At 26.6% G+C, this 16514-nt stretch overlaps 1 protein-coding gene across 5 annotated transcripts in view; it reads left to right on the top strand.

Annotated features, from left to right (window-relative positions):
• The window catches only part of LOC132937891 (afadin), a 65686-nt gene that overhangs the window by 21861 nt on the left and 27311 nt on the right, over window positions 1-16514 (top strand). For 4 of the 5 annotated variants that reach the window (XM_061004480.1, XM_061004478.1, XM_061004479.1 and 1 more), the window contains exons 6-7: window positions 1269-1552; window positions 1631-1784. In XM_061004480.1, the coding sequence (XP_060860463.1) occupies window positions 1269-1552; window positions 1631-1784 (438 nt within the window). Of the gene's footprint in view, window positions 1-1268; window positions 1553-1630; window positions 1785-8911; window positions 9162-16514 lie in introns of those variants that run through there. The other variant, XM_061004482.1, reaches the window with a different exon arrangement.

The raw sequence follows: 16514 nt of genomic DNA, 5'->3' as shown, positions 1-16514 counted from the left end.
AAGTTACATTTATTTTTGTTATAATTCACAGCATGTAAAATTTATTTAAATTAAGAATAGTTAAAATATTTAAATCTACTTTTAAATTGATGTATCAAACAAAATTAAACACTGCAATATTGACTATTTACTATTGACCATAATATTTAAATTCATAATAAATTATAATATTTCATGTTTATTAGGAAACTGATTATTTTTTACCTAAAATAATCAGTAATTATGGCTTTTAAAAAAAAATAATATATTTATAATTAATTTTGAACCTTGCAACAATAATGATTTTTAAATGGTTCTATGAAGTCAGTTTGGCTTGTTAAAGATTGATCATTTTATTATGTTAGTAGATTTTCTTTTTTTATTGAGGCTTTTAAGAAATGTTATCTATAATGTTTAATATTATTCAGTGTTAATGTATTTTTTTTTTCAGTTGATTTAGTATTTTATTTTATGCATAACATATTTAAACATTTTTTTCGTCTATAAAAAAAAAAAAATTATTTTCTACTTATACTGCTTATGCATATTTTATGATTAAAAATTATAGTTTTTAACTGTATACAACTATATAACGCAAACAATATAATTAAAAATCATTTTATATTTTAAATTATTTTTTTAGGTAGGTATACATAAAATTGATTGTTTGTTAATATTTTATTATTTACTCAAGTTCTGTAATTATCTTTATTTTCAGTTAGGTCAGTTAGATGTTTAATGTTCCTTATTTATCAGATGTAGTTTACATCATGTATAGGTAACAACTTAAATAATAAATATAGTACAAGGTGTACAGAGACTGATATACATAATTGCCCACCGATCTCATTTTACCAAATAAGTTCATAACAATGATAGGTGCATACAATGCTAGTATTAGCATTTTGTTTTTATGGACCTATTAATACTATTATTATTGTAATACATGTTCACTTGTTCGTCTCTTATAAATTCAGTGGTTTCCCTATGTTTTCTTTTAAGGCTTTACATTAAAGTTAGCACTAATAATGTTAATGTTGAAAAACAAATTTTACTAACGTTTATTTTTAAATTGGAACAGTGTGCCATGTTGCTAATTTGGTGAAATCAAGGCTATGATCTTTCAGGCCAAAATAGGAAAAAAGTCATTTTTTTTGTTGTACTCATAAACAGGATTATGAAAATTATTTTACAGTAATTATACAATGTAAATGCACAATAGGTTATAGTTTTTAACACAGTGATGACATTTTTAAAATAAAAATTAATGTATGATAAATTTCATTTAGAGTTACCAGAAACAAGTTTCACTCGATCAATTTCTAATCCAGAAGCAGTTATGCGACGCCGACGTCAACAAAAATTAGAAAGAAAATTACAAGCATTTCGAAGTAAAGATGGTGGTCCTGATACAGGTGGTACTCTCAAAATTTATGGTGAATCTCTTTGTAGAGATGTGCCATATAAAACTCTATTATTGTCAATTAGAGATACTGCCCAACAAGTTGTTAAAGAAATGTTAGCTAAATATGGTCTGGATAAAATGGATCCTCATAATTTTTGTCTTGTTCAGGTATAATAATATCTTTATAAAATGTTTCAATTATTTATATAATTTATTTTACTAATAGTTAATCATAATCTAACATAGGTAAACAATGCAATTGCATTAAATGAAAATAACTCTGGATTAAATAACGGAGTTTCAGAAAATAAGGAAATACTCAACAACAACAATAGGGAATATATACTTGATGACGATGAGTGTCCATTAGCTATTTTAATGAATCATCCACAAACTAGAGGTAAGTAAATCATTATTTTTTTTTGTTTTTTAATTAAGTATTAAGTTCAAAATAATTTAGGCCATTGATCAGAAAATAATTATATAATATGTAGGTACCTAATATAATATCTAATTTTATATAAATTTCATCTGTTTGCAAATAATAAGCAGTGATTATTTAATTATTTAGGTAATTAACTTATTAAAATAAGTATAAATATGTAGACCTATATATTGTCAAGATTAGGCAGGGCCAGATTAAAGGGAGGGAGGTGAGAAACATTTGCCCCCGGGTGCAAGATTTACAAGTCGCATATATTTTTACATAATAACAAGCTTTTTTCTAATATTATAGTTAACAACACAAAATTGGTTCTCCTGGGCGCAAATTTGGTATGTTGTACGTTTGTAAGGCGGAGACAACACATACGGTGTGGTATGCTCTTAATATGCACGCACATTTATTTATTGGTTCATTAATATTTTAAATTATTCATGTTACCTACCAATGATTAATTAATACTGTTAATATTTAATACTAAGTGTTTTTAAGTAACCTTATCTCAGCTAAAAGTTAAAATAAAATTAAGATAATCATTAATAAGGAATATAACTGTTAATAATATGTATTTTACACGCTTTAAGAGTTATACTTTTAACAATGAACCAATGAAACTTTTGAAAATATTTTTTAGTCAGTAAAAAAAATCTTGGCTAATTGATAGATATTAGCTTTCTGTATATGTTTTTGTACTAAATACAAACATTTTTTCTGACTTTTCAGTTGCCTTAATAATTAATAACCAAATAATAACATCGGTATTATTATGTATATCGATTAATCTTTATTTGTTTGTATAGATTGTTATTCGATTATATAAATTATTTTATTAACGATTTCGCATACCATATTTCGCGTTATATTTACGGCTACCAATACACGTATGATTCAGTGTTTTTCCGTGCAACGATGAAAATATCAATTATTTTTGACTGTCTTACCTATGTTTATTTATTTATTAAGTTTTTTGTATTTTATATTTGCCATTATTTTTTTTATAGCTATAGATTCCTCTGTTGTTAAAAATATCGTGTTTCATTTCAAGTAATATTAATTATTCCTAGTCAAGTATTTCTATTACATTTTTTTCTCAACAATTCCATATAAAAACAATGAGTACTGAGGAAAAATAATGATATAGGTACTTGCCAAGTGTGTCTTCAGTGAGCTGTTTTTTGTTTTGTGTAAAAGTCTCTTGAGTATAATATTGTTTCATGTGTTTCTTCATGATTTAAACCACGTAATAATTTACATTGTGTAGTTTTCTTACTGAGGACAATTTTATTTTTGTAAAAAGTGAATTAATAGAGCCTTACATCTTAAACGATTTATTAATTATCATTTTATGATTTGTTTTAAAAGAAAGATCACTTTCAAAATATAATAATAAATAATAAATAATTATATATATGTTTAAACGATTGTTATGTTAATTATCTATTTAGTGCATACACTAATTATTACTAGTTAATAGTAATAAATTGTTCTTGTACTATTAGATTTTAAGCGGAGCGATGACTATTGGTTTTCAATTGAGTGTGTTTTTGGATCTGTCATCAAATTTTGGAGCAGTAAAAGTGCTTCAATATTCAATATTGAGGTTGGTTTCTGGTAGCGAATTGGATAATTTTTACGTCAGGGTGACTAAAATAAATAAAAAAATTTCTACAGTAAGTACGTAATTCGAAGAAAACTAAAAAAATATGGAAAAGATAATTATCACGAAGCCCAAAAAAACATTTTTCTGAGAAAAGCTTGCAATCATTTTTTTATATTGTTAAGTTCAAATTTTGACGAAATTCTATATTTAAATGTAAAATAGTAATCTTTCCTTTAAGAGGACGTGGTACCCGCATATGTATCGTCACTTGTCTTACGTACGATATAGAAAATTTTCGTTTACCAGATTTAATAGTGTACTGTTTTAGTTTTGATATTAGAGAGAATTGACCTATTGTACAATTTAAAAGTAAGATTATTATCTAGAACACCATGTAAGCTTTCATTGATATTATTATTTTTAAGTAAGTTATGACTTTTTTGAAACTACATTTTAAAATGATCATAACTCACTTAAAAATAATAATATCAATAAAAACCTACGTGGTGCCCTAGATAATAATCTTATCTTTAAATTCACCTTAATATAAAAACTAACAACTCACCATTAAAACTGGTGAACGAAAATTTGATATGTTGTACACTTATGTTGTACGTGAAGACGATTTTAGTTATTTGTTGAAATTCAAACAATTTTAATCGCAGGAACAAGAAACTTTTTCGGTATTACGTAGATTGGTATTTTTTATTCACAATGAAATTTTCAAAATTTGTAGAATAATTTTATGCTATTTATACCGTTTTGCTGTATACGCTGGTATTGACTTAAGTAAATATAATAAAAATACATAATATATTATGATATAATTTTTTAACAATTATTATAAAATACTATAGCTGATCCCGTGCACTCCGATGCCCGTTAAATGTACCAACTCTACATGACTCAAACCTTGTTCAATTCGTTATTTAATATTCGGTGTATGGTCTTCAAAACTTATCTTAACTTTTCCGTTGCCCAGAATAAAAATTCTGGTTCACAGCAGTAGGTATATTATCAGGTAGGCAATCTACCCGCGGTAGATCGTGAACCCCTTGCTGTATGTAAGTTTATGATTTAACTCTAGAGTATCAAAGTTACACCAAGTTTGTCATTTATACTTAATTCCACCTATGGTGGATTAATATAATCAATTAATACAAAATCCTAACCTAACCTAACCGTAATAAAATCCGATGAATAAAAAAACCCAAATTTAACCCTTTTTATATTAGCCTATCTTCTTCCCAGAGGTCTAATCTACATTGTAGGTTTTAAAAATTAATCTATATATATAAAAATGGAACGTGAAAAATGTATAATGTTATCTCATCAATCGAGAACGGCTGTTTTTATATATTGACAAAAAATAATAATACAAATCAACAAACATGCCCCAATGCCCGGTTAACTAATAGCAACCAACAATATAATATAATACACTATTATTATTTTAATCTGCAACAATAAACTAAATTATTTATTATTTAGTTTATTTTTTCTGGACAGATGGCGCCACTGTTTTATTTTTGACATCCCAATTTCCTGCTTTTCTGGTGGATTTTCCTTAAATTTTCTTTCGTAAAAACCTTCTACTGAAAATTACAAACATCTTAAAAAAAAATTTGAGCCAAATCGTTCAGCCGTTCTCGATTTATGAGGGACCGTAAATTGTTCACGCTCCATTTTTGTATATAGATATGCAATGTTTTTGGGAAAAATAGCTTCAGATTACTTGCTGTATAATAATGCCAGGTTACATACAAAATTGATTAATTTAATGGACCAATCATGGGCCACTAACTCATGTCTAATGGAACATAAGCTAACTATTAATTCATTATGATTTATTATGCAACTTTGCACTAACCTAATATACAAGTAGCAAATTATAAATTATTCATAGAAAATATAGAGGCTAATACACCGTCTCCGTTTGGAATCATTTTTTGTGACTTACTCGATGACGACGTACACTCAAAACCCTATTAGATACCTAACCGGACAGCAGTATTTCTTCGATTTATTTTTGGTTTGTTATTTATTCTTAATTGATTTTATTTTCTTGGATTATTTTATTTAATATTTTCTCTTATAACTGTGTCTAAAATGTATATGCAATAGTTATATAACAGTAAAAGAAGCATTTTATTTTGTTATAATAATAATTGGCTTATTGGCAATAAAATGAAGAAACAATAATTTCCCGACTAACGAGGTGAAAAACATATTTTAATTGTAAACTAGAATAAGTAAGAAAACCGATGTTACTTTTGATAGTATTACTCATAAATAAATCAGTATAATTTATTATGAAATTATAAATAATAATTGATTTAAAATTATATTTGGAAAATACAAAATCACTTATTCTATGGAAATTAAATTATCATTGTATTATTATGACGTGACAGCTAGCCTTTTCATTAGGTACTTTCATGTAAATATAATACATATCATAAAATTGTTCGTGTTTGTAGTTTAAATATGCAATAGTACCTATGCATTATACTCAATAGGTATGCAAAATAAAAATTAATTATTTGTATCAACATGATTCGTATCAAATAATCTATTATAAAAAATTAAACATTTATTATAAGTTTATAAATGTGTTACTAAATGTTATATACTTATATACAATATTACCATGTATACTTAAAATCTTTAGATGTTTAATTCGTAGATATTATTGTCGTGAAGTAAATTTAAATGTAATTTCTAACAATGCAATTAGCCTAGAAGATATTCACGTGTATTACATGTATAACATTAGACCAGCATTTATATTCATGAGTATATTAATATAATAGCTTCAAAACTGCATTATAAACGTAAAAATCGATAAAATTGCATAACAATTGTGTAGATTAGATAACTCACTAGAACTTAAAATGAAACAAGCGTAGCTTACTAAGAAATAAAACATTTGAGCAGCCAAAAAAAACATGTCAATTTTACAATATTCATGCCTACAGTTGTGCATAGTGAAAATAATCCGTAAAAGGTTTATCATATTATATATACATAGAATCTAGATAAGCATAATAATTATTCAGCATAATAATTAATTTAAAATGTTTAGAAGCCATTATACTCATATCATGACAAAATAACCAATAATTATTATAATAAATTAAAAATGAAATGTTTCACTTAAAAAATGTTGTTTAAAAATATTTTATTATATTATTCATGGGCGTGCTTGGATGTGGGGTATGAAAAATAACTTTGAAAAATAATAATTAACTACATTAAACTAATAGAATTATGTTTAAAACAAATTAATCTATATTATAATGAAATGTTATTGAAAAATTTGGATATTCTTAAAATAAGTTCTAAAATTATTTTTATTTGCATGCGTATGTATAAAATTACGTACATTTTAGTATTTTACCATTTCAGGTCTTAACTCCTTGATGTGTAGATACATTTTTTTAAATCCTAGATTTTACGTTAGAATATTATTATAAAATTATATTTATGTTTAAAATTATTGGTTAAAAAAATGCCCCATTTTTATAAAAAAAATATCTCAACATCATGATATTTACTGGAGTAAATGTAAATAATACCTAGGTATTACAATATTATTTAATTTGTATTCCTAATTTTTTAAGTCCTATAGTTAAAATACGCATTTATATGGTACTGGGAAAATCTTATATAAAAGAATGTTTAACAGCTGGGAAGTGGTCCTAATTAGAGAATTCTGATTATGGGCAGAAAGGATGGTTGAGGCTTGGCTGTGAAATGCGTTGTTCTTAAGGACCCAATGAACTCAAGTAGAAGTATTGGAAGAAGAACATTTATATGGTGTATTACAGTATAGGTGCGTTAGTGTATTAATTATATTATAGTTTTATATATATTATTATATTATACTATTCATAGTTAAAATGTTTACCAAATATTTGGCTGTCACGAGGATGACCAAAGTAGTTGTGGGAGTCATATTCCGACTTCTTCTTATCGTGTCCGCGAGGTTGAACGCCTAGGCATTCTAGCACCGATATTGGTAAGATTAGTTCATGATATTTATCCTGGTATAGACTCATATATCGCGATGCAAGGATCGCACGTGCAGTCTCTTACCATGTCCCCCATATTCTGACTAAAACCCCCCATATATTTTTTTCCAAAGGATCACGTAGTGTGTGATTTAACTTTTCACGATTAAACTTTGGGAACAAATGTGCTTTACCGTACTCTTTTTTTTTTTAAACATTTTAGATTCTGAGTATAGAAATAAATGTATTAATTTTACAATGATATTTTCTTGTGTCTGCAGAAGAAAATGTGTTCAAATCTAAGGATAATTTTTGGTTGAAAAGTGTATCTAGTTAGTACTTACTAGAGTAAGTAACTAAATACTAGGAGACAACTAAAATAAAATTACGGAGGAAGTATAATTTTCATCCGAGTTTTTCCCCTCTCGTCTAAATTATCATTTCTCAGAAAAAAGCTTTCAAGTCTGCAGTCTGACGTATTGTAAAATATCTAATTTATATAAATTGTTATATATATATTATATATATACTGTACAGTCTTAACCCCCCTAACCTCTGTCCCCAGAGAGAAATCCTTACGACACTGAGCATAGGTAAATTGTAGATTGCGGTACGGTCGACGAAGTTTTTCTCCGAATTGTGTTCACATATTCGTACAAACGACCACAGACAATAAGGATACGGATAAAAACGGATAAATCGGCCAATCAGAAGCCGTATATAGTGTCGTCCTCGTGTGTCGTTTTTTTTTTAATGTTTATATGCAGTGTTATACTTATATGTCAAAGGGATAGTAATGCGGTGGTGTGGTGTATGTATCGGCGGTGGCGGTTGTGTATAGTGGTTAGCGTGTTTACAGAGTTTTAGAGCGCGCAGTGGGAAAGTCCTCGTCCTCGGCGAGCGCGCCGTCGCGCCGATTGTTGAAGATCTCAGTCACGCTGTTGTATCGTATCGGTTCGCATGGCGCGCTCGTCCCGCGGGACTCGTGATTTGTCCGTTATAGTTAATAATAATATGAACGAAATATGATAAAACGTGTTAATAACGAATATAATACCCATACGCAGTCAACATCATCGTGTTTTTACCTAATAAATTATCGCACACAATCGTCTTGCGGACAAAAAAATTAAGAGACTTATTCATAAAATATTGTTATAATAAAATCTATAATATAGTGTTCGCTCAGTAAGTAGGTTTATACTCCAAGCCACACCAAAAAGCGACCACCGAGTGTTGTATAGAGTCGATAACAATAATAATATAATATCTTGTATAAGTACGTCGACTGTGTAAGAAGAGATTAATTTTTTTTTGTTGTCACGTTCTACTATGTGGTAGTCTCCCACAATATCGCGTATAATGTCATGTTTCTCCTTCGGTATCGTAAAATAAATTGGAGAACCTAAATAATATAATATAATCACCGTATGCATACGGAGTGTTCGCGCCGTCAATTCGGAATTCCGCTTTGCACCGGGTTTGTGGTTCGCTGCCGCCTATCGTATTATTATTATTTATTTTATTAATAAGTGTAGTACGGTCAAGGTTGTTGTTGTTGTCGCCGCCGCCGCGTATTGTAGGTATACGCACGTAACGATCATACGACTCTCGCCCCGTGTTTGTACCCTGACGACGTCGGCCGCCGCGGTAGTAGTGACGACCGACTATACTACTACGACGACGACAACACTTCAAACATGATGGATTGGGGTATACGACGTAAGGAAAATGACTGCATTGCGTCGACACAACGGCGACGTTCGCGCGTGCCTCCGTTATGTCGTCATACCTATATTATACAAATATACAGGGTAATCTATTTATATGGCATTACATTGATTTTTCTAAGCAGATTTTTGTATTTTTTGAAAAAAATATGTTTTTGTAATACAAAATATTTATCTCTAAATTTTTACCAAACACTTTAAGTTTTCAGTTTTTTTCAAATTAATCAGAAGCAGTATTTTGTGTGACCTACAAATATGTAATATTGAAAACGGGTTTTTATTTAAACATTTTAAGTTCAAATGAACGGAGTAAAAATGTATGGTTGTGGTATATTATGCTGTAAAAAAATGATTTAATATTTTATACTGATACATCAACATTTGAGAACAATATTCTGCTTCTGTTTGAGAAATATAAAATGAAACCTAAAAATCACTATAGTAAAAATATTGAATAAAATAAGATTTTTTTGTAAAAATGTAGTGTAATATTATAAATATTTTAAACTTTAAACTTTATCAATATATTTTTTTCAACAACAACAATCTACTTAAAATTAGTGTATCCCATTTAAATGGATCACTCCTTCAACACTACATAACAATATATGTTTAATACATCATATTAATAGTATGTTATAATAATATTATTATACCTATAACATTGCCGTATTTGTTTTAGTGTTTTTTTCAAAATCAATTGGTACTTATAACATTTTAATAATATGTACAATATGGTTATATTTAGAAAAGTATATTAAATTTATTTACACTCGCCTTTGTTTTTATGTTGTTTTTTCTACCAACATTATAGGTACAGTGTATAGTTTTTGGGTCGTCGTTCGTTTGTGAGTCGTCGCGTTGTTTGAAATACACATACCTACGAGACGTCGATAAAGGAGTGTGTATGTTACTTATTTTTGTTTTACGTCTTCCGATTTTCTTCTCTTCATCTTTTTTTCTGTACACATGGCTTGATTTTTTTTTATAGATACGATTGTTGTTTTGTTATATAAACGGCCAACGACCGATGTTATACCGTGTGCCTTTACTATATAGAAAAACGCGAGTGTTAGAATATTCGCTGTCTTTTATATTGTCGGTTTATTCTTGGTGTATTCTTGATCTATATTTAATACTAAATATCTTTCTGAAATCTTTTTTATTTTAGATTTTTGCATGTGATTTTTTATCACTTCAATTGTAAATTGATCACAATCATTTAATGACTTGATTTAGGTATTCTTTTGATACACAAAGCACAACTTAAGACTAAACACATCTGCAGTTCTAGGACCACAACATTTAATGTTTGGCAATAAAAAAAACCTATAAACGTTAAGAAAAAACATCCTAATGTTCAAATAATTCTGTATTTGTGAATCGTTTTATATCTAATTGTTTTTTTATACCGTTTTCCTATTGATAGTTGAATAGTTGATACACTGTAAAATATTATTATCTGTCAAATGTTAATGTTATAAATAATAATAATAATATATTGAATTTTAATTCAAATAAATAAATAAAATTATCGAAAAGTATGCCATTCATTTGAATGTTTGAAACGTGTATAGGAATGATTGTATAGATTATATTTACATTATATTTTATTTAATGATAATAGATTCATTTTATAGTAAGCATTTCAAATTGTTACTTAAAAAAAAGCGCAATACAGATATTTGTGTTTGGTGTATTTGTTCTACAATTTACCTGTTTTCTTTTTTTCTTAGTAATACGATTTTTGGTGGGTCAAATACTCAAGTATTTAGTTGTGTAGTATCTTAATTGGAAATTAATCGAATAACCTAGATATGCAAGTGATTATAATAACAAAGCTTGGAATGCACGTTTTTTTGGAAAATTAATTATATTGTAAACACATTCTAAAAAACTAAGATTAATTCTTGTTTAACTATATTAATACATATACTGTAGACTGTAAGACTATAACTGTATTTAATTTAAATTATTGAGACGTTATTTTTATGAGTAATTTTGAACTAGAACAAGTGAATGTCATTAGTATTTATTAAACTATAGATAATGGCTTATAATATCAGTCTAACGTCATTCATTTAAAATTAATTTAAATATTTACTTTATTATAAATAGTCAATAAAGTGAGACTATTAAGACACGGACGCTACACCCGCACGTGTTGTCTCTGTCTTACAAATATACAACATAGCAAAAATTGTTTTACGTGGCATAGAACAACTCGGGTGGTAGTGATAATTAAGAGTTAAAACTCCATATTGATATACAATATAGTTCAGAACATTATCTGTGAAATATCGTTTTTATTATTTTTATATCACTTATACAAAAAAAGTTCTTATCGTTTCCAAATCCATTATTTTATGTGTTTTTCAAACTTCAATAACTTTTTTAGTAGTTCCAATATCGAAAAAATTAAAATGATATTTCACAGCTAAAGCTCTCCTCTTTATGCGGTGAAAATTTCGTTTCTTAGTTATTACTGTAATCTTTTCGGTTCTTTCCCGCGCCAAAACAATTTTTGCCATGTTGTACATTTGTAAGACGGAGACAACACACACGGGTGTAGCGTCCTCTTAAGACTGTTGCCTCGATTCTTATACATAATTTACCATACAAATAGATAAGTACAACTTAAAATATTTGTAACTCTGTGGTTTATAAACTAATTATTATTGTTTGTTTAAAACTTTAATTATCATTTACCATTAAACGTTTGTAATCTCGTTCATTGACCAAACTTATCTGAAGGGTACATTTACCGCATACTTTCATTTTCAACAGCTTCATTCACTGAGCATGTCTTATTGATCTGCGTTTTCAGTCAAATCCACCATTTCTTTATAGTTCTAACTAAGAGTGAATATCCATGGTCTGTGGTTCGAGATTCGTTAAAATTTGTCGTTTTGAAAAAAGTTTTATTGATTTATTAAATTTAAATCTTCTACCTTTCATAAAATTAACATAAATGTTTATTTTGTATATAGGGGTAGTGAAGTGGTGGGTTAACAGTAATTTTGTTAGAAAATGCCGACGGGGCCCTTGCCTATATTTTTTTCGGAGAATTTCAATGAATATTTAATCAACTGCGAACAATGAATACGTGCATATAGGAGGGTATCTTTATACTCTAATAGAGGTGTGAATTATGTGACAGCGTGACGCGTTTGATATAAGCACCTGGGTAATTTTAAGGTTTTGAAGTAGGAAAAGCCTTACATTATCGAGAATGAAAATATATTCCTATATTTTTTGGGGGGCCAAAGAGGTATAATGCCTAAGCCAAACGTAGATTAATATCTCTTTGTTTTTATTCACGAATTTTAGATTCAGCTGCGTTTAACTTAGTAATTTTGTTTCAGTTATATTATAATATGTTTATGATTATGATTTATGATGTTATTACTTTATTAGATGACTAATGTTTTGTTTTATAAATCCTGAGTAGGTAGGTACACTAAGTAGATTCAAATGTGTGATCCTAACTTATAAGTCATAAACATTAATTTTGTTATTCTAAATTCGATAATGGGTTTGTAATTTTGAATACTTTTTATACCAAATGGATAAAAAAAAATGTATGTCAAAATAATGTAAAAATGTAGGTTTTTAAAATTAAATATTGATAGTAATCTGATCAAGGTTTAAGGGTAATCTAGTCAAAATACCAACTAGTAGGTACTGTTACATACTGCAATGTTTAAATTGTATCACTGTGCATCGAGTAGATGAACGTGATATTAAGAAAAATATGAATCATATTATACACAATTTTTTTTACACATTTATATTAAAATTATTATGATGATATGGATACAAATTTGAATGAAATTGTACAATTAGTTTTGATTTTTTAAGTATTTAATAATTTATTAGGATGTTTTTTTTTATCACACAATTATTTGAATTCCCACCTACTGTAAATATTTAATTAAATATAAAATGTTTTTAACTGAATACACGAAAACTGCAGTGCTGTCTTACGTTTATTATTATAACTGAATATATGTTGGTAGTTTGTTTTTTAACCGTTAGATAGCATACCAAGTCTTAAAATACCTTAATTGCATTTATTATCAAGAAAACTATACATTTGTATAAATGCAGTAAAATACTAAAATATATTTTCCAAAATGGATTAAATTTAATATATTTTACAATTTTAAGAGTTAAAAATTCTAAAATATTAATTTACAACTTAAGGTACATATAGTTTTTTTTCTAATTTTTAAATTAGTTTAAACACTTTAAACTGGTATTCAATAATTAATTTATACTGATTAAAATAGTAGTAATAATAATTATTAATAAAAATAATCAATTGATTGAATGTTAATAGTTTGAAATGTATTTTAAATTTTTACACTTTTAACAATACATGATAATCATGGTATACATGGTATCTAAATACGTTTAACTTCTGTCATTTCTATAAACTAGACATAATACTCATAACTTTTAATATATAATTATAATATTTTAATTAGAAATTAGAAAATTTAAAAAAAAACAGCAGCAAGTACCTCATATCAATTAATAATGAAGGTACGTTTTGAGGAAAATAGAATCGCCCCTTATCGAATCGGACTGAAAACGGTAAAGCGATTTTGGAGAAAAATAAACCTGCTTATTGCGTAACACAATAAATGGTTTATTGTACCTACTTCAAAATATTAATTAATAATTAATCAGAACTCGGGAATTATATATTTTAAATTACATTTATTATTGGCTTTATCATTTTAATTAATATTAACTTGTGTTTAACTACAATAATATAGATGAATATTATTACCGTGGATTATTGAAATGTATAAATAGATTTATTCTTTGGATTCGGTAAATGGTAACTACTAAATATTCAGTTAGATTTGGAAATTATTCATAAATAACATAATATTCTCGATAATATTATTTCTTCAGTGTTTGGTGTTTAATATTACATCCACAAATCTTTATATTTTGATTTTTGATCGTTTATTATATTGTTATATAATTCTATAAAAAATAGAAACAGTAATATTATACAATTGTTAATATCAATATTAAGTTAAATATTTGTTTAGACTCTAAAAGCAAAATTAAATAAATAAAAAACAAACAAACAATTTTAATTTATTGCTTAATTAAATTATACAGGACTTAAACTTAAAAAAAAAAATTATAATCATTGGAATTTGTAAATATTATTCATTAAAATTAAAATTTGTAACTTATAATCTGAAACCTTCATCGTCACATAATGTGTATTGTTGTACGGCGCGTTGAATATTATTGGTACGTTGCAGTGTTAGTGCAGATGTGTGCTTAGAACATACATTTCGTATTATATCATTACTATTTAATATTTATAGTATTATTATTTATTATAATATAAAACCAATTGGCTAAATGTATAGTTTTATACCACAAAAGTGATACAATGTATAACAACTATATTTAGATAATATTAATTATTAACGATGAAATGTCCAATAAACTGTCTACGCAATTTCCCGGCTTATGATTAATGATGACAGTTATGAATATCCCAATGTGTGCACTGTGTATTGTCTTTTGATTAACAGTATTTTTTGTTAAACGTAGAAAATGTTGTGTATTGTTAACAGTATACTTTATAATATAGAAACTAAATATTCTGAAAAATTGAAATTAAAATTGTATGTGAGATAGTGTAATTATAATTATTCTAATTTATAAAAAAAATTACCAATGAATAAATTAATAAGTATAGTTGTTTCCTACTGGAAAAACTATAGTCATTTATAATTAATGAAATGGACTGCTATCGTATACAAGTTATGTAAGATTGTATTTAAGAGGATTTTATAGAAACTTATTTGTATACACAAAATAAACGTGAGTTTCATATCGTATACGCAGGAGTTTTTTTAATCAAAATGAAGACCTTGATCTAATTTATAAATATTTATAAATTTTTATTTGTACAGAAATATAGAATTTTTGCACTGGGTATCGGAGAGTTGGAAACCCAATAATTGACGTATTTTTCTATGAAGCCTTATAGGTTTACGACGACCTAAATCATATATTTTTTAATGGAGCCACTTGTTCACCCGCTTTCCTTATAACAATAATATATAATTACATTTTTGTGTGGATTGGAGATAAAACATAGTATAAGAGATTTAACTATATCTTTGAGACTAAAAATATCGTTATTTTCATGTAAAATTGTATATTAGTTCCTAATGTTATGGTATCCCAGTTATTGTTTTGAATCGTCAGATGTTTTGCAACAGTCAATGTGTTAAATAAAATCGAGTTATTTTTAATGTCTGTTTTGTTTTGTACCTTCGATTTACATCCACACATTTTTTTAATATAGAATATTAATTGAAAATATGTTTTAGTCCTATATAAAATTACAAACTAGTTAATATTTGTATAAATATTTAAATGTTTGTGTAATACAAGAGAGTAATCAATTGATAGTTATTGGATTTGCATTCAATTTACATCGTTGATTTGTATTTATCATTATATATAAAATTTTTTATATGTGCCTTTTACATTTACATGCTAGGTATATATATATATTTTTTATCTAATGTTTTAATAATTAAATTTAAAATGTAAATTGAACCCACAGCGTCTTCTTAATGCTGTAACATTATCGTATAGGGGTCTAGGTTGTCTGGAATATTAAATACATTATGTAGGTACCATCTGTGTCGAATTTCCAATATACTTAATATTATGTATATTATATCAAAGGGAAATATGTTTTATACACTCTTTTTACCCTAAAGTATATGTTTTAAGTCTGTATAGGTTATAACATTATAGGTATATCAGATATCTTTTAATTTAATTTTAGTCTTTAGATAAGGTAGAAATATCATTATTTTTAGTGATTTTATAATCTACTAATATAATCTAACGTATTTTGTATCTTAACTAATTCCTGTCTAATTAAAAGGACTCCATAGGAAGTGATTTCGTTATGTGGTTTCTCGTCTGTTATAAACTTCTTATATCAAACATCAGTTGTATGGTTATTTTTTTTCATTAAAGAGATTGCATCATTAAAACAATGTACTATATCAGATACATATATAATATTATGTTTAGACGTTAATAAGCTTATTTTATTTTTTTTCTAGTTACAAAAATGTATATAAACACACACTTGTAAAAATACTTAATTATTTATTTTTCACGTTAATGTTTGTCATATTCTTTTGTGAATTTTTATTGAAAATAAAATAAGGGGTTGCCTTTGGTCATTTGATACGTAAAAAAATAACAATAACATTAATAATAAATAAAGTATTTATGTAATATATATATTGGAATAAGGACATATATATCGTACTCG

This window comes from Metopolophium dirhodum, chromosome 2, assembly GCF_019925205.1.
Source record: "Metopolophium dirhodum isolate CAU chromosome 2, ASM1992520v1, whole genome shotgun sequence".
Classification (NCBI taxonomy): Eukaryota; Metazoa; Arthropoda; class Insecta; order Hemiptera; family Aphididae; genus Metopolophium; species Metopolophium dirhodum.
This window is presented reverse-complemented; position numbering and strand designations above follow the sequence as displayed.